Source organism: Zeugodacus cucurbitae, chromosome 3 (genome assembly GCF_028554725.1).
Source record: "Zeugodacus cucurbitae isolate PBARC_wt_2022May chromosome 3, idZeuCucr1.2, whole genome shotgun sequence".
Taxonomy (NCBI): domain Eukaryota; kingdom Metazoa; phylum Arthropoda; class Insecta; order Diptera; family Tephritidae; genus Zeugodacus; species Zeugodacus cucurbitae.
In genome coordinates, this window is record NC_071668.1 from 74,141,152 (window position 1) to 74,165,741 (window position 24,590).

Genomic DNA, 24,590 nt, shown 5'->3' on the forward strand with positions numbered 1-24,590 from the left:
TTTTTTTAAATTATTTTATTAATTTTTTAATGTTTTTAACACACTGTGCACCAGCTTGGATGTCTCACGCCAATGCTAACCAGTGAATGGAATTATGCAATAAGAAAAGCAAATAATAAAAACAGAAAACTAGCTGTAAAGTAACAAAATTTATGCCATAGCAACAACGAACTACATTATTATAACACTGTGTGTATGTGTGTGTGTGTATAAGAGTCGAATAAATAAGGGCATTTGTACTGGTGCTAACAACTTTCAACGAATACTTAGTTAACTCGCATTCGAATTAGATTGATGGAAATAAATTTCAAATTGAGAGTTAAAAGACGAAATTAATTCGAGAATGAATGAAAAAAAAATTAAAAATAATAAAGAAATTTGAATTAAAAAAGAAATTAAAAATATAAAAAAAAATAAAAAAAAAATATACAATATATAAAATAACAAACAAACAAAAAAAATAAAAAAAAATATAATTAAAAAAAATAAAAAATATAATAAAAAAAATCAAATTAATAAAAAAAAATATATTTTTTTCGAAATAAACGTCTTTTTAAAGAGTTTGAGCTTATCAGCAGCACTTAAGTATTTTTTTTTCTTTATTTATATAATTTTTCACTCCACGCAAATTTGTTTACTTATATTTTAAATTTTATGATCAAAAAACCCACAAGTCTCCATGAACAACGCCTTCGCTTCTTCCACAACAAGTACTTGCATTTGTTACTTTTGAAAAATTTTAAAATATATTTTTTTTCACACCACATCAAAGAAATATTTTTTCCATTACATTCAAACAGCAGCATCCGCTACAATTGAAGCGCGCCGCAAAAACGACAACAACAACAGCAAAGCAACAAAAACCGTGATAACAACAAAAGTGTTAGATTGCTGCAATGTTTTTCGTGAAACCTTGACGTACATAATAACAGGTCATACATAGGTACATATATACACATATACTGTATAAATATTCGTATGTATTTTTTGTATAAATGTAAATTGTGTTAGTACACAATTCATTACATGAAAAAGTTGATGTGAAAACGCCGAAGTCTTCATACCAAACAACAACAAATTAGACAGACGTTTGAGAGAAAAAATGTGTGTTTGTTAACTAACAACGCGGGTTGTCTTGTAGTGCTTTCGGTAAATAACTCACATGTATAACGCTTTTACAAGCTCAGACAATGCTGTCCACTAAAGCACAAATAAAAGGTACGAAATTGAAGGTTCTCAAAAGACTTGGCTTCATTGCGGTAATATTGCGAAAATATGACTCACTTGGGTAAAGGTAGCGTAGCGCTGGTTGGTTGAAGCGAAGTCTGTTGTGATTGAAAGTTTATGGGTTTTATTCGCAATTTATGAGCACATACATATGTTGTATGTAAAGTTGGTCTGAGCTCAAAATATTTTGAATAAGTAATAAAATATTAGCACGATTTTGGTATATGAGACGCATTCAAAAGCTTTAGAGACATACAAGCATACATGTTTAATATGATTTTATTGCTTCAAAGTTTGAAAGCAACAAAAAGTGGTCGCCAAGTTGTTCCTGCATACATAAAAATCATAATTTATGTGCTATAAAAGTTCCTATAATTTTATAGGAACTTACGCATCATGTTATTTATAGCACAAAGTTGCTCTATTATAACACAGTTGCTCTAAAACTTAAAATAAAGCGAAAATATTTACCATAATTTTTTATAGGAAACTAAAATTTTAACTTTCATTTGAAAATTTCGGAACAAAAAATTATTACATTGTATTTTCTTTAATTTTCTATCATTTTTGAGCATTTATATAATATTTAATCCCGCATTATGCACATTTTCGTAGTAATCCTGTAGTAAGCCGAAGTATATATAAGTATATATATATATATATATATTTATATAACAAAATATAATTAATTTGTATATTTTGGATAGCTCAAACAAATACAATTAAAATTGCACAATAACCGGCATAATGTTTATGACTGTCTATATCTCTTTGGTGGCATACATGTTGCTTATCATTTTATGGCAAACATGCAATAAGATACATACATACGTCATATGTGTATGTACAATTTTTTTTTATCAGGTTTAAAATAATCGTGGAAGTAATAAACTTTACTCAGTTAAATCTCTAAATAAACGATAATAATCTTGCCTTTGCTTTTCATTACCTATAATACGTAATATTATATATGCTTTAATATTTTTTATTGCTCTGAAAAAGTCTCAGAAAAGCTTCGAAAGACATTATTTTAGTTTCCAAAATGTTTCTCAAGTGTAAATCTAAGCATAAGCACAATTTTTCTGGTTGCTATAATTTTATAGCAAAATAGAAATTCAGTAATTTTCAAAGCTTAAGCTATTTAAGCATATTTAAAACACAATTTTGGCTGTTTAACTGTTTTTTTGTTTGCTATAATTTTATAGCAAGTCTGAATTTCAATAATTTTCAAAGCTTAGGTTATTTAAGCAGATTCGAAAGCAGTATTTTTGCAAATTACAAATTTTGTAGGACGCTATAATTTTATAGCAAAATTATTAAATTCAAAATCTATTTGAAAAATCGAAAACTATTTTTTTCTTTTTGTTGATATTATTTTCAGCAAATTTTATTTTTTCAAGTTGCATGATTTTCTAAATATAAACCAATTAATTGGAAAAAATATTGACTCAACACAAATGTTTTCATTACAACCACATATGGTAACACATCACATGTCCGTACTTAGAAATAACACCAAAGAGCAAATAAAGAGCAGACGCTATTCAAGTGCCATATGCACAACTCAACTCAGCTGGAAAGCCAACAGCTAGCCATTGACGACAATATATTGACTATTACGATGACTAAAATAGCTAAAACAAACAGAACACATAGCACACACAGAACACATAGCAATGTAACAATCAATAGTTCAGCGCATTTATTTTAAACTTTAAAATTCTAGAAAATGCACTGCTACGCTGATTCGGATGCGACAGGAAGAGAAAAGTTTACAGAAACCAAATAAAATCTGAAAAAAGTGCAAGTAAAAATACACCAAAGAAATGCAGCTGACAAAAGACATACGAACATTGCTTAGAGCGACGCACGTGTCGCGTAGGTATTAACAACAACAACAACAAAAGTTAGTATACGGTTTCATTTATTTTCGTGTCTGCCGCATTGACCTTACTGCCCGAAGTGTTTTTCGCCTTTGTGACCCCAACAATTGGCTGCTTAATGTCAAAGTGCTAAACTGGCGCTGGATATACACACCCTTCTAAGTTGTTGTGTCTGCATTGTAGTCAATACTTACTGTCAAACAAAATGCAGAAATCCATAAAATTCACTCACAAACAAGCGCTATAACCGAACTTGCTGCCTTTAGATACAGATACTAACTTTGCCCGTAGACGTCTAAATACCAAAACTGTAGTTGTAAATAGTTTCGAAAAATTTGTCTAACGCTACTTTGGCGTAGTGGTGCCACCCTTTTTGTGAACTACGACGCTTTATTGAATTGTTGCATGACGAGTTTCGCATGTCTCAAATCGTAAAATAGTACGAGAAATAATGAAAAAATCTTTATTTCGCGTGAGTAAAATTTGTTATTCCTTACTTGCTATTTATTTTATTGCTCGTAATGTCAAGTTTCTGTAAACGTCTCAGATTATATGGCTTGATTAAAATTACAGTTAAATAGTTAAGGAAAAGGTGGTATATCGAAAATCGACACGAAGACAGAGCCTTTGAAGTCTTTGTTATAGAATAGCTTATTTTTGTAAGAAGTGTTATTGAAGTCGATTCTTAAGGTAATCCAGAGTAACTCGGTACTAAAAAATCTATCTAATCTAAATTCCATAAAATACTCAGCACATACACGAATTCAGAAATCGTGTATAATACTACTCCAAATTTAAAAGAACTCGAAAATATACGGTATATATTTAGTACTCTATACTAAGGACCACTGTGATACCCAACTTTATGATCGATTTGAACCAGCACTTAGTTTTAGAGCTCAGAATGCAACTATTCTTACATTCTTGCATTTTCTCAGTCTAGAATATTCTTTTATGATATTCGAAATATAAGCCTTTTTATTTTAGGCCGTTATAGGACCCATGAGTTGAATGAATGAGTTGAGGGTTTATTTGTCGTCGTAAATATCAAGAAATCTCCCTTTAACCAAATCTCACCTTCACCTTGAATATGAGAAAACCTCGGAAATAACTAAAAACAAGAAAAAAAACTTCGGCTGTATCGAAGCTAATATACCCTTCACAGGTGCATTTCTTTTAGTAACTATGTGTTTAAGCAAATCTAAAGACGTAAGAAAAAGTAAGTAAAAAAAAAGAAAACATTTTACTAATTCTTTTTAGCCGGGTTTTTTGCTAGAAACATTAAGGTTATATAGTTAACCGATCTAAACAATTTCTTCGGAGATTATATTATTACCTTAGGCAGTAATCCATGTAAAATTTCGTGAAGATACCACGTCAAATGCGAAAATTTTCCATACAAGCCCTTGATTCCGATCGTTCGGTTTGTATGGCAGCTATATGCTATAGTGGAACCGATCTGAACAATTTTTTCGTAGATTAAATTATTTCTATGAACAATAACTCACACCAAATTTCGTGAAGATATGTAGTAAAATGCGGAAGTTTTCCATACAAGCCCTTGATTCCGATCGTTCAGTTTGTATGGCAGCTATATGATATAGTGGTCCGATATCGGCAGTTCTGACAAATGAGCAGCTGCTTGAAGAGAAGAGAATAACATCTGCAAAATTTCAAAACGATATCTTAAAAACTGAAGGGACTAGTTCGTATATATACAGACAGACGGACGGACATGGCTAAATCGACTCAGTTCAACATACTGATCATTTATATATACATATACTTTATAGGGCCTCCGACGCTTCCTTCTGGGTGTTACAAACTTCGTGACAAACTTAATATACCCTGTTCAGGGTATAAAAATCAAGCGAATCGAACAACAACGGGTATAAAAGTTAGAGACTAGTATAAAAACTGGTATAAAATTATATTGAAAATAACAAGTGTTTGTACTACACTAAGTTCATTTATGTCAATAAGCACCCTGCGGGCTATTTTCATACAACTCGCCTACATATTTACATGTGTTTATGGCATACGACAAGTCGTTAATATATAATCACAGAAATACATTTTTAGTTTCCTCTATTCTCAGGAATACTACCCACACACTCAGTTGAAATATAAAAACGACGCTAAATGTGATGTATAAACATTTCCATGATATAGCAATGAAGATTATGACCGTGGGTGTAATGGTGGTTATATAAAATTCACATTTTAAATGTAGATTTAAGTTAAGATTAAAGAAAATTTGAGAAAAAGCATTCATTTCAAACTTGTTGAGGCGCTTTATGTGTGTGGCTACACTCAAATTGCCATTGCGCCTAATTGTAGGCATCTATTTCAAGTATTTTACTAATTTCTACTTACCAAAAGTAAAATTCTCCAACTTCAGCCGCGTTTCAGTGCCAAATAAGCCAAGCAATATTGATTTTGTCACTTGTGGTGTGAAATGATCTCACACCTTTAAATAAATTAGCAGATATGACGCAACAAACAGTTGGTCATAAACATTAAATTTTATTGCAACATTAAATATTAATGTGCCAACATTTCGAAGCACATATGACTATCTCCATATGTATTGCAGCGTGACGCACCCTTTTTACCTTTTTTGCGTAACTTACTTTATATCTATTTGTTTGGCTAAATAAATATTGAAGCAGCTTAAAGCCCTGCCTTTTGTTACGAAACACTCGCACTTGTCTTTTTGCTATTTTAGTTCAATGCCTTTCATTTTAGTTTAGTCGCTGCCGCCGCCGCCGCCGCCGCCGCCGCCGCCACAATTGGCGCCGCCTTTAGTGACTTAGTTTTTTTTTGACGTCTTTTGTAAGCCACCTAACGCAACCACCTCTGTACATTCGCTGGAAACTTGCATTTAATACACTTGAGACTCTGCTCGGTACACCTACACTTGACTATACTCTACTCTAGCACTTGACAGCAGGCAGCTCTATATACCATGCCATGCATTGTCAGTTGGACGCCTAATTGAATTTTCCACTTGCTTTATGCCTCACTTAACTAAGAATTTCCATGCAATGTTGCAATTTTTCTTGTCACTTTCTTTAGTTTTCATTGTTTTTTTTTTTTGTTTTTGCTTTCATTGTTTTCCATAATTTGCTATCTTATTGTTCATTTGTATGATTAGTGTTGTTTTCTCACAAACAATCGATGACTTTTTGTTTCACCCTTTCTTTTGATTTTTGAAATCATCGCTTGAACTGTGAAGAAGGCAAAGAAAGTTCAAATGAAGTGTGAGTACAATGGTTATGACTTGTCATGTCTTTTATGACTATTAATGATTCATAGTAGACTCATTGTTCAAGAACAGTTTCAGATAGAATTTAAATGTGTTCTTTGTATCGGGAATTCCCTAGGTTTGTCTTTATAATCTATAAGTTTCTAAACTGTTGAAACTCAAATACTTTTTCATGAAAAAATTGTTAATTTTTAGCTCTCATTTAGTTCTAAATTTTAGGTATTAACTTCTATGCTCGATCTTAGAGATTATGTCATCCCTTTCTTTCACCGGATACATCTTTATCAACATAATGTTTTTAAAATAGTTCAGTCATATTGTTCTTGACATAATATGATATCATGTGCGGCTATTATTTATATTAAAGATCAGTTCTTAATTGAGATAGTATATACTGGAGTCTCTTCTTCCAAGATTTCTGAAGCTCATACCATTCGAAAGGAATTAATTAATTTATTTACAAGATACTTTTACTTAGCAAACCATGACTTTTAGTTTATTGGGATGACTCGAGAACTTTTTTATAAATATAGAATTTTCTAAAGATCAGGATATAAGATTCTAGACATCTTTGAGTTGTCAGAAATAAATACATATACGATTTTTTTAATCACATCTATAAGACTAATCGATGGAGCTACTGTCGCTCAGTAAGGATCATCTCTCCGCGATCATTGGAGTGCTTGCTGGGCATTGTCCAATAGGCACACACGCGGTGAGGCTAGGGATCATATCAGACGCTAGTTGTCAAAGCTGTTTGGAGAAAGGCGAAGAGGAATCGTCCAAGCTCTTCCTCCTACAATGTCCAGCATTCGCCAGACTTTGGTTAAAACACAAGTGACTGGAATCGACATTAGCCGACTTAAGAACTTTATTATTGAGTCCAAGCGCTTCATCGCAACATACGGATCTTACTGATCCGTTAGGAGTTTTTACGGTTGTCACAATGGACAGTCTAATCTGTCTCAGTAAGATTCTCTGTATTTGCGGGGATCTAAACCTTTAACCTTACCTATAAGATTAATGGATTTTATTGATTTTATTCTGGTTTTCAGCAGGTTCTGATTTCACGAACTTTGCTTACTATTAAAATCCGACTGAGTCCGTCAATTTGAATAATCCATTATCAACGAGCTTATTTTTCCTTCCGTGGTTGTACGAACTCTCTTTGTTTTACATAGTTCCAATTAGTTTACATTCCAGAAGGTTTTAGCCATTTTTAAACCCATTTAATTTGTTTAGCCAAACAGGAAGCTGGCTGCGATGGTTGCCACTTCAGTTATTGTACTTTTTATTTTTCAACACTTTTTTTCCATCATAGAAAATAAAATGTCAAGGCAGAGTACGAGTACACGCGCACTTCAACGCCTACTTAACGCCGTCGCACACCCAAACAAATTGCCAACACACGCTCGTGGGGCTAAAAGAGCTGCTCCGCCACATGTCTGTTTGTATGCAACCCACACCCGCGTCCATATATTTTTCTTGCTAATGAGTGACAGGCGCCAAGTTTAAATAAACATTTCATGTTTTTGTTTTTGTTTTTTCTTTTTGTTTTTCACTTTCAACTGCAACAACAATAACAACTGTTTGTTAAGTGACTACCGCATCAGTAGGTTAGTATAGCGCTAAAATGTGGTTCACGCCTTTGGTCGTCACATCCTTTACACCTTATGAACCTTGTCAAACACTGTCATTCACGTTGTTGGCCTCTTGTATGCCACACTACTACTACACAGCTGCCACTCATCAGCCATTGCGTCTGTGGCAACAACTATCTGTCTAGCTGCCACTGGTATGACTGTGTATATGCCCGTGTATGTGTGTACTACTTAGTTATCTCGGTTAGTTGAGTACAGCACATAACACTCATTACCCACCTACACTTTTCCGCATATTAAATTATATAGTGGTTTTCACTGTGTGTAAAGGCTACTAGAGCTCGGTTTAATATTTAAAAAACTTAAGGAAAGTTCCTTTTTTTTTGATAGCGTTCTATCATCCCAATGTCTTGTTGTCTCTCCGGAATTTAAGATCATTAGGGTACTGATCTCATTTAATGATAATAGATGATCTTCCAAAACCTCACTATTTATTTACGAGATTTCGAGACTTTATTTTATATCCGAAAAAATCTTCAGATTAGAGATACTTTCGGGATTTCTTTCTTCTTTAAAACCCAGACGAACAATAGTTAGTTAATATACTTTATTAAGACCTTAAAGTCGAGAACGATTGTAAATACCATATGATACCTTGGAACAGTATTTGTCTACCCTTCTTAGGGTATACATATGTATATTCCTATTGAAGTTTAGTAGAAATATTGAAATTCTGATTTATAAAAAAAAATCTCTATGAGATCGTTTGTCGAGCCATAGAAATATTGTCTGATGCAATAGTAGTAGAACGGTGTATCAAAGTGGAGCCTTAAAAGTCTTCAGTTTGAAGAAACCATAGTGATTATAAACGAAGTTGGCACAACAACGATTGATAACTGGTCGAAAAGCTAAGGCTGCAATGGGTTCTCTTCAATTACGGGTGCTAAAATAATCATTAAAACATACGGTGAACCAGCGAATGATGGGACCGAAATGGTTCAAAGAATGCCGTCGACTTGGAAAGAGGTCTTTAGTAGTTATACATATATTAAATCTCAAAACTTGAAAACTGTTTGGTTCGGACGTTATGATAGACAAAGCTTCTTGCTTGCATAGACCTTCTATAGAAAAAACCAGCCATAACCTTAAATTGCTCTGCCACTTTCTGTATTTGTTTTTATTATTATTGCTTTATTTTGTTTTTTTTTTTTTTTATTTCCCACCTTTTTATTTCTTTTTCTTTTCTCTCATATTTTTTTTCATAAAAACATACAGTTGTGTGCAAAATAAGTATAAATGGGCATGTTGTTGCCTTCAAGTGAATTGTTTTCATTGTCTTTTGTTTTGCTGTTGACATAAAACACATTATATAGTGACAGCACATGTACTTATTATATACTTGTACATATATGTTCGTATAAATATGTGTGTATGTGTCTACTTGCGCACATTAATAAATTTTTATGCAGCAGCCCACGGTAAAAAGAAACTGTGCAACACTTCAGAGAATGTCTCCGCCGAGGCGTTAGATGCAATGCACTTGTTTGCAAAATTATACAGTGAATTTAAAAAGAATGATGATATAAAAAAAAAATTATATTATTTCCTTAAGCAGTAATCCATGTCAAATTTCGTGAAGATACCACGTCAAATGCGAAAATTTTCCATATAAGCCAGTGATTCCGAACGTTCAGTTTGTATGGCAGCTATATGCTATAGTGAACCGATCTGAACAATTTTTTCAGAGATTAAATTATTTCTATGAACAATAGCTCACACCAAATTTCGTGAAGATACCACGTCACATGCGAAAATTTTCCATACAAGCCCTTGATTCCGATCGTTCGATTTGTATGACAGCTATATGCTATAGTGAACCGATCTGAACAATTTTTTCGGAGATTAAATTATTTCTATGAACAATAACTCACACCAAATTTCGTGAAGATATGTAGTAAAATACGGAAGTTTTCCATACAAGCCCTTGATTCCGATCGTTCAGTTTGTATGGAAGCTATATGCTATAGTGGACCGATCTGAACAATTTTTTCGTAGATTAAATTATTTCTATGAGCAATAACTCACACCAAATTTCGTGAAGGTATGTAGTAAAATGCGGAAGTTTTCCATACAAGCCATTGATTCCGATCGTCCGATTTGTATGGCAGTTATATGCTATAGTGAACCGATCTGAAATTTTCGTAGATTAAATTATTTCTATGAACAATAACTCACACCAAATTTCATGAAGATATGTAGTAAAATGCGGAAGTTTTCCATACAAGCCCTTGATTCCGAACGTTCAGTTTGTATGGCAGCTATATGATATAGTGGTCCGATATCGGCAGTTCCGACAAATGAGCAGCTTCTTGAAGAGAAAATAACATCTGCAAAATTTCAAAACGATATATTAAAAACTGAAGGACTAGTTCGTATATATACCTTCGACGCTTCCTTCTGGGTGTTACAAACTTCGTGACAAACTTAATATATCCTTTTCAGGGCATAATAAATAATTTTAACTAATGAAATGTTGTACATTGGGCACGTGATTGCGAATGGAAAAGTTCACTAGTAAATATATTCCGAAAAATTAGAAGCAAATCTTTTGAAAGTGGTTATTTTATCTGTCATCAGTTACCTACACTCGATCTCAAAATCGTTGACTTAAGATGTTTCCGGTTTCAACTGTCTCTAATTTTGTTAATTGTTAATATCGAAGTACCATTACTTTTCATTTCTACTGTATACCGAATCGTGCTCATTGGTTGTTTTAATAAACCTCGCCATGAGTTCCGCACCTGTCTGTCATTTGGATGGCCTTTTCTGCAGTTCTGCTCTAATAATGTCACAAAGTATATGTGAGGTTAATTGTTTATGAGAGGAAAGCATTTTCCAGTTGCGACTATGTGTTTTGATAATAATTATATTCTGTTATATATTTAATAAAAGAAATGAGACACATATCATAATAATTAAAAAATGTATACATACAAATACCAACTTAAAGGGAATTCTTTAAAAATTACATACCTTTTTGGGTTTCATAATAAGAGCTCTGGTAATGTGATCCATATTTATATCAAAATATATTTAAAGTAAAAAAACTTGAAATACCTTGCCTTTAGTATTATTGTTATTTAACATTTCTCCTAAATGTAGGCAACAATTTTTAATTTGCATACTTTTAGGCGAAAAATTGTGGTGTAATGTCAAAGTAAAATTGGTAAAGTAAAGAAAAAAGAATATAAATTTATTAAAATGTGAAATTTTAAATACAGTAACTAAAAAAATGACAACCTAATTAAATTAATTAAACAACAAATATTTCATGAAATAATGAGGTCTATAAATTATATGAAGCAAAACGCCCCTTTTATTTTATATTATAAATGTACATAATAAAGTCTTATTAAATGAAAGCGAATTTGCCATTGTTTCGACCAACAAGCCAAAAACCAACAACCACAACAGCAACAAAATTTATATTACCCTTTGTGGTCCGCTCAATTGTCTTCATTCGATCATTCGTTGGCTCTGCGGCGCTGTTTTTCACTTTTCCTTGGCATCTTTCATGGCGTTTGTGTGCCATATTTTATAATAGGACGGTGTCATACATACATTCATATCTCTATTTACTCTTCGCTGCCATTGTCTGTATGTTTTTGTGTGTCAGTAATAGATTTGCTTTGTGTGGGTGTTGATTTTTGCCGCATTTTGTAAACAATGAATGCTTTCTTTTATTTATTTGCTTAGTTTTCGGGTTTTCTTTTGTGTGTTTGAAATTATAACTTTCGCATGCGAGAGATTAGATAATTGGGTTATCTTTATATTTTCTAGTTTCGAATTTTGATTCCAGAAGTGAAGGAAGGAGGTGTGATCTCAACAAAGAGATTCGACTGATGAATTGAATATGAGACACTCATCTTTCCTTCTTTAGTCGTTAAAATAAACTTTAAAACTCTCCATTGGGTTCACAAAAACATTCCATTCCATTTGATCCATGAGATCATGCTGGAAAAAATTTCATAACAGTTCGGAACAGATTCAAACCGTTATCACCCAGATAATCCAAAATATTACACGTACTTCGCAATTGAACTACCCAAAATCTCTCGAAGATTCCATACTTCCATACAATTCATCCCACTATACACTGTGCTCAGCCTAAAACACGTGTTGCGATTCCAAATTCTTTGTTGTTGTAGTAGTAGTTTGTGTTCGACGAATGTCATGAACCTACTATTAGGTGTATTGAAATTATCGCGTCGTTATTTCATAATTAGAATTCTGATTATTATATTTATTTTGTCTATATTTTTTTAACATCGCTAATTAATCTAAAATCCAGATGAATATTATCATTTAATGCTTTAAAGTGACATTTTGACAGTCGATTTCATTATTTTAATTTTCAAACTTGAGTATTAAGCAAATATTTTATCAAGATCATTCGGTCTTTTATCAAGAAACGTACGCACACTTTATAAATAGCCTTTACTATATAAATAACCACATTTAAGTTTATACTTTTTATTTCCAACAATTGCTATTCGTGTGCTATTTGCATTTTAAAGTGCTCGCCAAGTGACAAATAGTAACTATTGATAGAGCCACTATCAGCATTTACTGCAAATAAACGTGGTGCGCTTATCAGTTGCTTTGGGTTGACAATTCAAGTGAAATTCTTGCGAAATGTCTACAGAAATGAATCAGAATTAATTGAAAAGCGTTGATGAACACGGCAACTAAAATGAAATAGACATGACAAGTCGCAAAATTTTAGAAAGAACTCAATTTCATTTTGTATACCTTTTTATTGAGCGAAATGGATTATAGATTGTATTAAATAAAAAAGAATGTTAGTTCCGAGAATTTTATGCACCCATATTTTCTAAAAAAAATCACGATTTAAAAGCCGATCAAATCGTTCTACAAGTTCTTCGATTCATTAATCATGGCACTTAAGACGTGGAATCAGTACCCTTAGGCCAACACACACTGGATTAATCAAAAAAGTCTATGACTAATAAGGCACAAACACGTATTTTGCTCTCGCATAACACTCGTCTTGTTCGTTGTGACATATGAAGCTATGGGCTGTTGTCATATCAGACAAGAAAAGATGTCTTGACTAATCCGATGTGGGTTGAGCCTTAACCAGCAAGAAGGCCTATAATTTATTTATTTTGTATTGAAGTAAAAAATTCCTAGTATATAATACACCCATATTTTCCTAAAAAAATCAGACTTTAATAGATTCAAAAAATTGTTTTGCTGAGGGTTTGTTTTCAATTTGTTCTAAAAACTTATGAACCCATTAGTTATCCAGAATTTAAAGATATTGCTGCACTAAAATGGAAGTCATGGATATTGTTCCTTTGAAGCTATGGGCTGTTGTCGTATCAGACAAGATGGTGTAGGTTGAGCTTTAGCCAGTATGAAGACTTATAATATATACTTTTACTCGAAATTCATTTGAATATAATGGAAATCACTTAATGAACATTGGTTCCCCATTATTTCTGAAGTTCTAAAAATTATACTGAGAACTCTTCGAAAAAACTCAGCAAAAGCTCGAGGTCGAGAGACGGTGCAACGTGAGATGAATGGAAAGCTGAAATAATCTCTATTTTAAATAAAAGAGATAAGAGAATCCAGAAAATTGTCTGTACTTTTTTCTTCTTTGAACTAGTGATTCTGCTTTTGAAACTCCTTCTGAAAACTTTGACGTAAGTAGTGCCATAATAATTGTAACTAAAATAACCAGGCGTGACTAAATACACACCACAAAATTATGCGTAAACTCATGCGTAAGGGCTTTCTGATTTGTCATCGAAATTTTGACTCGCGCTTCGCTTGAAAGACTTATAGCTTAAAGCGCTTATTCACTGGAACTCAACAGAGATTAGTCATTTGTAGCTTGACCTAAATTACAAAATGGTGTGAATGGTGGTAAGTGTATATACAAATGTATGTGTGTGGCAACAATGCTGAGACTTCATATTTCTATAACCAATGTAAAGGCGGTGAGTTGTTGTTGTCTCAAACACCTTTACCATTGTAATCGTTTCTGCGTTTACATATAAATTTCGTCAGGAATGCTGGCTTTTTTTGGTTGGCCTGTGTCAACTACTTTGGCTTTCATGCAGAGATTTTTCGCCAATTTAGCAAGATTTATGAACAAAACATATCAACGCGGGTTACCGACGCAGGGCACCAAGATTATATACTTACATATACATATATAATCCAAGCTATTATGCTGCTAAAAATAAACAAAAATGCGCTAAACAATTTATAAAATAAATAAATAATAAAGCGCGTAGCAGGGTAGGAAAACAGCAGGGTAGGAAACAGAAATGTCAGCTAAAGTCATTTACCTTTAACGGCATTGTTTGACATGCCATTGCGTACCAACTCTCAGTTAAGATTCTTTTGTACATATTTTTGCTTTTCTTTTTTATGATTTTGTTTTTATTTTTACTTTTATTTTGTACTTTTTACACTTGTTCTTCTAGTACCTCAGCGCTTACCTTAGCACTTATCGCTTTTTTTTATTGACTCTTTGGTTATCCGAGACAACGTGCCGTTACATGGGCCTCTCTCTGCCCGCTTTAGTCGTTCTTTAATTTTACCACAAATCTGCTGACGCTATAGGAAAGTAAGTACTTAAATAGCCGCACGAGTGTTCTCAATTTTGTAAATTTGTAATATTTATAGCAAACATTTCAACGAATACATATAAATATGAGGTGTGTACAAAAAATAACGGGAATTTTCGTTTTTTTGAAAAAAAAAATGTATTCATTCGTCTACATTTATGTTGTCTCCTTCAAAATAGTCCCCATTCGATATCTTCCAATCATCGAAACTCTTCTCAAACTCGATTTTTGGAAAAGCCTTAGACTCTTTTAGCGATTTCTCGTATGCTTATAGAATGACGGCCCCATTTAGGTTCTCTTTATTTTTGGAAATAGGAAAAAATAGTATTTAGGAGACATTCTTTTTACAATTAGACATTTCAAAATTCTCGTTATATATACGAGGTGTGTTCATCGTATATGTTGTTGTCTCTTTCTATGAAATAAATACGTCTAAACGCCACAACTTGTTAATGAATCGATCAATGAGGTGGTCTGTAAATTTCACGTGGCTCTGTTAAAAAAAGAATTGTGGACGTTGTGAAAAGTCAAATGGTGACGTGACTTGTATGCAGCACAATTGTTATTTTTAATTTGAAATTCATGCTGTATGTAACGATGTAGGTAATTGTTTGGTTATTCACAGCTCGTCGTTGAAATGAAATGAAATGAAATAAAATAAAATTAAATAAAATTAATTAAATTAAATAAAATAAAATTAAATAAAATTAAATTAAATTAAATTAATTAAATTAAATAAAATAAAATAAAATAAAATTAAATAAAATAAAAAATTAAAATTAATTAAATAAAATAAAATAAAACAAAATAAAATGAAATGAAACATTTTTCATAAAAAAAAATGTTGCTTTCAAATTAGAAAAGTTAAAAAACCGCAAAAATATTAAAAAAAAAATAATTATTTTGACTGAGAGATTTTTTGCATATTTGCCAGTGCTCTTTTTGAACAATTTGAAATAAATAAATAAAAGCAATGAATAAATTTTACAGTTAAGTTCTAAAGTCATAATACTATGCTAGATTGACCGATATTCAATTAAAAATTTAAGCGAAAGTTCATTTTATATTCACTAAAAAATTCGACCTTTGACCTTTACAACAAGCTATAAGCTTTGTGCGCACTTTTCAAACTGATTTTTATCTTTCTATAAAATTGTATACAATAATAACCAGAAAATCAATAATAAATGTACGAGTGAATGTAAGAATCGTAATGTAAGAATCCATTATGACTGATGTAATTAAACAGATTGTTCAAATTGACTGAGCAGCAGCACTTTCATTCGAACAGTATAATTAAAAATTAATAATACAAATATACACACAAACTATGCCAACAGTTTTACATAACTGCCTGGCCACGTGGCATGAACTAGCTATCAGCCATTACAATGCCAACAACTGTCGCTGGTTCGCACAAAATCACAATACAACAACACTCAGACTGTCGACTTAATGAATTTCAGTAATTTGCGATAAGTCGACACGAAAGGGTGTTGTAACAATTGATATGGAAGTTGTGTTCCCTGGAAGTATACACAAAGTAATTGAAGAAAGCAAATACATTTAAAAATATAAATACAAATGTGCAAACATATATATATATATATGTATTTATAAAGAATTTCGCGATTACATGTTAAATTAATATATAAACAAATTAGCAACGACAGCTGGCGCGGCAATAAATGGGGAGAATTGAAATGCTAAGACGTAAATGGATTTTTCGATATTTATACATATATATTTCTAGTAATCTCACCAACTTTTGCTCTTATATAATTTCTATTTCACTTTCGTACATAATTAATAATGTTCAAGAACTTGTCGGCTTATGTTTATATATATATTTATAAAAGAAACCTTTTTTGAAGAGCTTCTACTTGTATTCTCTGCATTTTGAGGTTATCCAATATTTGGGAGCATTGTTAATCTCATTTGAAACGAATTGTAAAGTTTAATTTTAAGATTTTCCACGCTAGAAATAAAATAAATTGACATTTTATATAAATTAGCGTTATTTGCGTTTAATTTACATCCAATTGGTAGCCACGTACTCAACACTCTTATTTCATTTCGCCAAAAACACGATTTATTTTTAGAATTTTTTCTTTCGATTTACTTGAGGTGCCGGTCCAACTGTGCGGCTTCCAAAGAATTCACCAATACTCGTACATTGTTGCTTGCTAAAATTTGTATTCCATTTGATTTGTGATTTCAACGCTTCACTGATCACAGCAACGTGTTTATAGTCACACAGATTTGGATATTAAGAAATTGCCTTTAATTTGTATTTATTTTTAGAATTTTCTAAACAAATTTTACATTTCATATCAGATGAAAATGATTGATTGTGCGATTGTATACATACATTTCTATAAGTAATATGCATATCAAATATATACAGCTGCGTCTACGTGAAAAAAAATTAATTGAAATTAAAAAAAAAAAAATCAAAAATTAAATTCAAAATGTAAAGTAATAAAAACCAAAAATTTTCAAACCCACTCTTTTCAAATACACTCTTCTTTTCTCAAACATCCACACCACATACTCTTCGCACAGCTGATTTGCAGCAATTGCTTACGAAATACGTAAGCAAAGCAAAACTCAAACAAAAATAAAAATAAAAAAAACAAGAAAATTCAAAATCAAAACAAAAAACAACAATAGAATTGGCATAAAGCAAAGACAAAGAAAATAGAAATTGACGAAAGCAACAACGTCAAAACAGTGTTGCCACCACAGCACAGCTGCCATTTCTATACACACTCAGCAGTTTTGCTACTCACACGCTTGTGACAGACGCTGCAGTGTAACGCAATGAAAACAAAACGTGCCATCACACTCGCTCCCATCGTCTGCGCCATTTGGCTTATCGATTTTCATTGTGTTCTTGCATATTCGTGCGTTAGTGTGCATTGAAATTTTTCAACTCTGACAGTAACCAGTTCTAAGAAAAAGTTTCAATTGATGTAAAAGTGAATAATAGATTTTTTGCATATTTAAAGCGCTAAATATTGTGTAAAAATAGAGAATATTACTGTGCGAATTCAATAAATATTGTATAAAGTGGTACACTCAGCAATTTGCTGTGCTGTAAGCAATGTAAATACACAAAGTGTATGCTTGTTTTCTCGCAATTCACAAATCGTGTGTATGATATCCAAATCTGGGTGAAAAGAATAACAAAGAACACAGCAGCCAAGTTTTAAACTGGAAACGCAAAAGTGTATTCGTTTAAATTAACTAATTTCGCAATGGACGACGCGTCGCAAAGTTCTGCAACTACGCCGATGGCGGCTCGAGAGAATATTCCGCTTATAAATCGACCCAGACGACGTTGGTATTTATTCAGGTGAATCATCAATTACGAATAATAAATTGTATTTAATAATACATTAGTCGTGTGTGTGTTTTTTTGCAAACTTATTTGCACTGGTGTTTGTATTCCATATGTGGAATTGATTAACGCACAAAAGATATGCGCTTATATAAAATGGTGACAACGTTTTTATGCTTGTAAATGTGTGTGTGTGTGAATGCGGTGGTGCTGGAGCAATTGAGTGGTGCTCCACTAATGATTATGGGTACAGCTTTCGCTATAGACCCACATTCGAAGTGATTGCAGTGAAAAGTTGTTTTTTTTTTTATATGTTGGCTTAGTTTGCGAAGAGTTCACCAATTTTGGAGAAAGCTGCTGGGTTATTATTGCCAGCATTTTCATTAATTTTTTATACAAGTGTATTCCTTTTTGTATATGCAAAAGTGGTGTTAATACAATATATACATTTACATATATTATATTATTTAATATTATTGCCTCTTGTTATTAGACCAGACTAGTCTATCGAAGAAAAGCGAATACAAGGAATAACAAACTTTGTCGAAACTCGCAATAAAACCTTTAACCTCTACGCTCAATAAGTACTAATTAAATAAAAAGCAATAAACATAAATTCATGTATGTGTGCAGATATTCTATTAGAAACGGCCTTGGCCATATAAGAAAATGTGTTTCTGTAGACTAGTTATAAAATAACAATTCAAACAATAAAACAAAAATTTTATTCAACCAATAATTGTTAGTTAAAAAGTTGATATTTCAAAGTTACTCAGTTCAGATTATACTAGCGAATAAAATGTGCAGTAATCTTGTGCAAAGTTTTAATATATAGCTTGAGTAGTTTCATAACCAGAATTAACTTAGTAACTTATTGATAGTTTTCACTCGCATAGCAGTTATTGCCATAACCAGTAATTTTATTTAAAATTGATTTCAGTTCTTATGTATATTGCTGATCCAGTCTCTTTCAAACAATTGTTATATATTTAATATTCGACGCAATTTTATTAGTAAAAACAATGACATCATAGAGTTTCTATATGTATAAGTATAGCTCAAAAGCTGTATTTAAATTGGTGATGTTAGCTTCATCTCTCAACCGGGGCATTTATGCACAATGAAATGTTATGTCTAGTTTTGTTATACGCTTCCCACTCACATATATATAATTGCTAATGTTCAGCTGCGTTTTATGGCTGCACATTCAGTTGTAATTTGTTCGTTGAGGGCGTTTAATATATTCATATGCACTTACATATATAAATTGCAATAAAAGTGCAACGCGGTGTATATACTGTGTAAGCATGCACTGTGTATTGAAAATTTATGACGAACTAATTTTTTTCCACTGAATGTCTACACAATTAGTACAACAGTTCAACGCCACAAGATATAGTTGATTCTCCTCGTAAAATGCAATTGCTGCATTATTGCAACGTTTTTAAGCCTTTATGCAACTATATCAGTATATTTTTTATTTCTATTATTATTATTTTTCTATTTACGCGTTCACTTCTTTGTGTTGTTGGACATACATATTTCTGCTTTGCTATGTGTATAATATTATTAAGGTTTTAATACTTATGAAGTATTATTAATATAATTTATTCGTTTGTAACACTAATATAACGCAAATGTATGTGATTTATTTAGTTATTCACGTTTGTGTTATTAGTTTAACTTCTGTACTTCTACTGAATTTTTTTACTCTTCAAAAGCAACTCAACTCGTATTTTTTACACTACAAGTGTATGTATATTTACATACTTTTATTTGTTTTATTAATTACTAATTTTTACAAACACTACGTGCTCTGCCATTGCATTACTCCCACTGAGGTTTTTTTTATTTTTAACTTTTTAGCGCAGCCATGGGGGCGCACTCCAACTTCCCTATGCTCTGCAAGTTCTCTCACCTTCGTCAGCTTAAATTATTCATTACTCAGAATTTTGTTTACGTTGTATTGTTATTGTGTATATATTTTTCTGGCTTTTTTGTTGGGTTTCAACTTATGAATAATAATTAGCTTTGGGTTGTAATAATTCCACTTGTATTTGATTTTTGTTGTTTTTTGCGCCATACAAAGTCATGCCTGGTTAATTAAGCGATTGCCCATAAGCCCAAATGTGTCGCTCAGAAAATCAATATTTCGTATACGTTTGCATGGCTTTAGTATAACTTTAAAATCGTTTATTATTTATTTTTTTTATTATTATTTTTCATATTTTTCGAATTGTGCTGTGACCGCACTTGTGCTTCTAGCCAATAAGTCAGTTAGTTATTGGTGTGGCTTGGACGATGACGAATTTGTGAAAGTAATGCAAAAATGTCGGAAGTTGTCGAAAATAAAGAGACGACGGGCAAGGAATTGGTGAAGTTGAAGCTGAGCGCAAAATTTTTCCTAATACTTTATTTGTAGGTTGAGAAGATGTTCTGTGAAATTGTGTATATTCTAAGTCTTGTATTTATTGTGTATATTCTCCAACTTGGAAGACTTATTTGAAGAATATGTGTCCCAAAAAGGGCTGTTGTAGAAAGTTGGACGCAATGGTTCAGACGAATTATTACAATTTAAGTCAAAAGTGGTGAAGTGTGTTAAATGGGTGCTGAATTTTTAGTAATTTTGATAAAATATCGGCTTTAAATATATAATGTTTTAAACAAAGACATTTAAGTGCGGGTTTTTTCTGCTTGAAGTCGTAAAAATTTGTTTTAAATATTTAATTGGTGTAACATTGTGAAAATTATTTCAAATCAGCGCGTATAAAAATATTTTATACTATGGCTCTGCGGCGAAGCAAATAAACATAGAAATGTGCAAATTATTAATATTTTTCCAACAACACAATTTTGTAACACACGTTTATTTTACCACCAGTTTTAAAAAATTTTATCCGACTTTTCACATTCACAGTTGTTGGCGCAAATGGTTCTCACCACGCGAACTACGCGCTCGCACCGTCCATTTGGGTCGTGCGACAACAGAAAAATTCCCACCGAACGAGATACGCAATCAGAAATACAATGTGATCACGTTCCTGCCGCTCGTACTATTCGAGCAATTCCGTTTCTTTCTAAATCTCTATTTCCTACTCATGGCATTGTCACAATTTATACCCGACATACGTATCGGTTATCCGTACACCTATTGGGGACCGCTTAGTTTTGTGCTGATGGTGACAATCGGACGTGAGGCAGTCGACGATTTGCGACGACATCAACGTGATCATGAGGTGAACTCACAGAAATACAAGAGGCTAACCGTGAATGAGACACCAGGCTATGAGATGGTGCCGTCATCGAAACTGAAAGTGGGCGATATGATTATTGTGGAGAAGAACGAACGTGTACCGGCCGATTTAGTGCTGTTGCGCACCAGCGATAAGAGTGGCTCCGTTTTCGTGCGCACCGATCAATTGGATGGTGAGTGTGTCGTTGGTGTGGAAGTGTTAGTTTGTCTGAATTAAATGAGTTTTCCTTTGTTACAGGTGAAACTGATTGGAAACTACGCTTAGCAGTGCCGCTTACACAGAAGTTGAACAAGGATGCCGATTTGTTTAATATTGATGCCAGTGTTTATATTGAGAAGCCTCAAAATGATATACACTCTTTCATAGGCACATTTTCGATGGTGCGTGTATATTTAAAATACATTTATTCGCTTTTTTATCTAAATTGGGACAGTTGTTTTCAATAAATTTATTTTTCTATTCCATCCTTAGCACGATGGTGGCGATGAAACTGGTCTAAATGTGGAGAATACATTGTGGGCGAATACGGTGGTCGCTGCCGGCACCGCCACTGGCATTGTCATCTATACAGGCTGTGAAACGCGTAGCGTAATGAATAACTCACAGCCACGTTCTAAAGTTGGTTTACTCGATGTGGAGATTAATGGTTTGACAAAGGTATAGAATATCATTTTTGTAATACTTAATCTATATAACTCACATAATCTTTCAACCAGGTGCTCTTCTGTGCCGTGCTCGGTCTATCGCTCGTCATGATGATGCTTAAAGGTTTCAGCGGTCCCTGGTATCGTTACATGTTCCGTTTTGTACTACTCTTCTCCTACATCATACCCATCAGCTTGCGCGTCAATTTGGATATGGGTAAAGCCTTCTATTCGTGGCAAATGCAAAATGATCCGGAGATACAAGGCACCGTCGTACGTTCGACAACCATACCCGAAGAGCTCGGCCGCATATCGTACGTGCTAACGGATAAAACAGGCACGCTAACGCAAAATGAAATGGTTTTCAAAAAGATACACTTGGGCATAGTCTCACATGACAATGACACATTTCATACAATCGGTCACATAATACAGAATTTAGCGCCCACAATACTGGCACAAAGTGCACCAGCCGTTGGTGGTGGTGGTGGTGCCTCTGGTAATAGCGGTGCTGGTGAACAACAACAACCACCGTTAATTATAACAAATAAACCAATGTATTCCGGCAATCGCATGCGTCACCCGGAGGGTTGGCGTGAATGGGAGGCGGTTAAGGCGTTGGCGTTATGTCACAATGTTACACCGATCACTGATGAGGACGATAACAAGTCGGTGTCGACGTCATCGACCTACACATCATCGGCAGGTGCGTGTGTTTGCATTGATTTAATTTAATATGAAATATTAAAACACCATTAATCATTTGCTTTGTTGTTGTTGTTGTTCCTTTTTCTAGGTGGTTCCACTTCACCTACAAAATCTGTGATAAATGTTGAATCCAGCGCATCGGAGCACCAGTATCAGGCTTCCTCACCCGATGAGATTGCGCTCGTCAAGTGGACGGCTGAAGTTGGTTTAACCTTAATTGCGCGTGACATTAATTCGATGACTTTGCAAATGAAAACGAGAAAATGTAAGTTCGAGACACTTTCGCACACATAAAATAATAAATAATAAATTTTCATCATTCTCACAGCCAAAGGCGAATCCGCAGATGGCATGCTGCAATTCCAAATACTCCAGCTGTTCCCCTTCACCAGCGAGAGCAAACGTATGGGCATTATAGTGCGCGATTCCGGTTCCGGCGAAATCACTTTCTATCTCAAAGGCGCCGACGTAGTCATGACCTCCATCGTGCAGTACAACGATTGGTTGAGCGAAGAATCGGGCAATATGGCACGCGAAGGTCTGCGCACCTTGGTCGTGGCCAAGAAAGTGCTCTCCGAGGAGCAATATAATGATTTTGAGACACGCATAAGTGCGGCACGTCTCAGTGTGACCGATCGTGTAGCGAAAGTGGCGGCAGTGATTGAGTCTTTGGAGCGTGAAATGGAGTTGCTCTGCTTGACGGGTGGGTGTGAGACACAACAATAAATTAAAAATATTTTATTAATCAAATTCTAATGATTTTTTTACGTTCAGGCGTTGAGGATCGTCTGCAGGATGGCGTGCGTCCCACACTCGAGCTGTTGCGCAACGCCGGTGTGCGTGTGTGGATGTTGACGGGTGACAAACTCGAGACCGCCTGCTGCATTGCCAAATCATCACAGTTGATTGGACGCAATCAGGGCTTGCATGTGTTGCGCTCCGTGTCGACTCGCACCGAAGCGCACGCCGAGCTGAATAACTTCCGGCGCAAGCAAGGACATGCGCTCGTTATATCGGGTGAATCGCTCGAGGTCTGTCTACAATATTATCGGCCGGAATTCCTCGAACTTGCCACGGCCAGTCCGGCAGTGGTGTGTTGCCGCTGCAGTCCCACACAGAAGGCGCAAGTGGTGCAACTGATACAACATCACACGGGCAAACGTACGTGCGCTGTTGGCGATGGTGGCAACGACGTGAGCATGATACAACAAGCCGATGCCGGTGTGGGCATCGAGGGACGTGAAGGACGTCAAGCTTCTCTCGCTGGCGATTTTAGCGTACCACAATTCTCGCATATTGCCAAACTGCTGCTGGTGCATGGTCGTCGCTCGTATAAACGCTCGGCGGCGCTCTCACAATTCGTCATACATCGTGGTTTAATCATAACAACACTACAAGCGGTCTTCTCCGCTGTCTTCTATCTCAGCTCGGTGGCTTTGTATCAGGGTTTCCTCATGGTCGGCTACTCAACGTTGTACACCATGTTTCCCGTTTTCTCTTTGGTGCTGGATCAAGACATTACATCGACTACAGCGGTCACCTACCCAGAGTTGTATAAGGATCTATCCAAGGGTCGTAGTTTAAGCTACAAAACATTCTTCATTTGGGTGCTTATCAGCATATACCAGGGCGGTGTGATTATGTATGGTGCGCTCATACTCTTCGAGGATGAATTCATACATATTGTGGCGATTAGCTTCTCGGCGCTCATTGTTACCGAGCTGATAATGGTGGCGTTGACAGTGCGCACGTGGCATCGGTGAGTGGGGTTTTAATTTGAGATTGATTACAATATTTTAATGGAACGGAACGGTACTAGATTTAAGAAGTTCGAATTCATCTTTTTTAGGTTTAAATGTTGCTGGGATGATTAGGGAGCGTAGTAAATTGAAGTGGTTCGCATTCACCTTTTTCCACTCAATTTTTTCCAAGATAACCTCCAAATTATTTATTTTCTCGTAACGTAAAGTGTATAACCTAATATGTTCACCTAACGG

The 24,590-nt window shown here is 34.0% G+C and overlaps 1 protein-coding gene and 1 long non-coding RNA gene across 5 annotated transcripts in view; one reads left to right on the top strand and one right to left on the bottom strand.

Moving 5' to 3' along the window:
- The window catches only part of LOC105219400 (probable phospholipid-transporting ATPase IIB), a 38,023-nt gene that overhangs the window by 9,411 nt on the left and 4,022 nt on the right, over positions 1–24,590 (top strand). Inside the window, exons 1-8 of one of the 3 annotated variants that reach the window (XM_054227691.1) lie at positions 17,606–18,002; positions 20,905–21,413; positions 21,479–21,621; positions 21,713–21,898; positions 21,958–22,591; positions 22,682–22,858; positions 22,922–23,296; positions 23,368–24,352. In XM_054227691.1, coding sequence (XP_054083666.1) covers positions 17,905–18,002; positions 20,905–21,413; positions 21,479–21,621; positions 21,713–21,898; positions 21,958–22,591; positions 22,682–22,858; positions 22,922–23,296; positions 23,368–24,352 — 3,107 coding nt within the window. In that variant the 5' untranslated portion in view covers positions 17,606–17,904. Of the gene's footprint in view, positions 1–17,605; positions 18,003–20,182; positions 20,406–20,904; positions 21,414–21,478; positions 21,622–21,712; positions 21,899–21,957; positions 22,592–22,681; positions 22,859–22,921; positions 23,297–23,367; positions 24,353–24,590 lie in introns of those variants that run through there. The other 2 variants (XM_054227692.1, XM_011195506.3) reach the window with 2 other exon arrangements.
- LOC128920444 (uncharacterized) lies at positions 1,928–17,399 on the bottom strand. Of its 2 annotated transcripts, none has more exons than XR_008470519.1 (3): positions 16,702–17,399; positions 10,621–16,622; positions 1,928–10,550 (listed from the first exon to the last, which is right to left on the bottom strand). It is a non-coding gene; the product is annotated as an uncharacterized LOC128920444 (long non-coding RNA). The 2 variants fall into 2 exon arrangements; XR_008470518.1 differs by having other exon boundaries at positions 1,928–10,366; positions 10,422–16,622.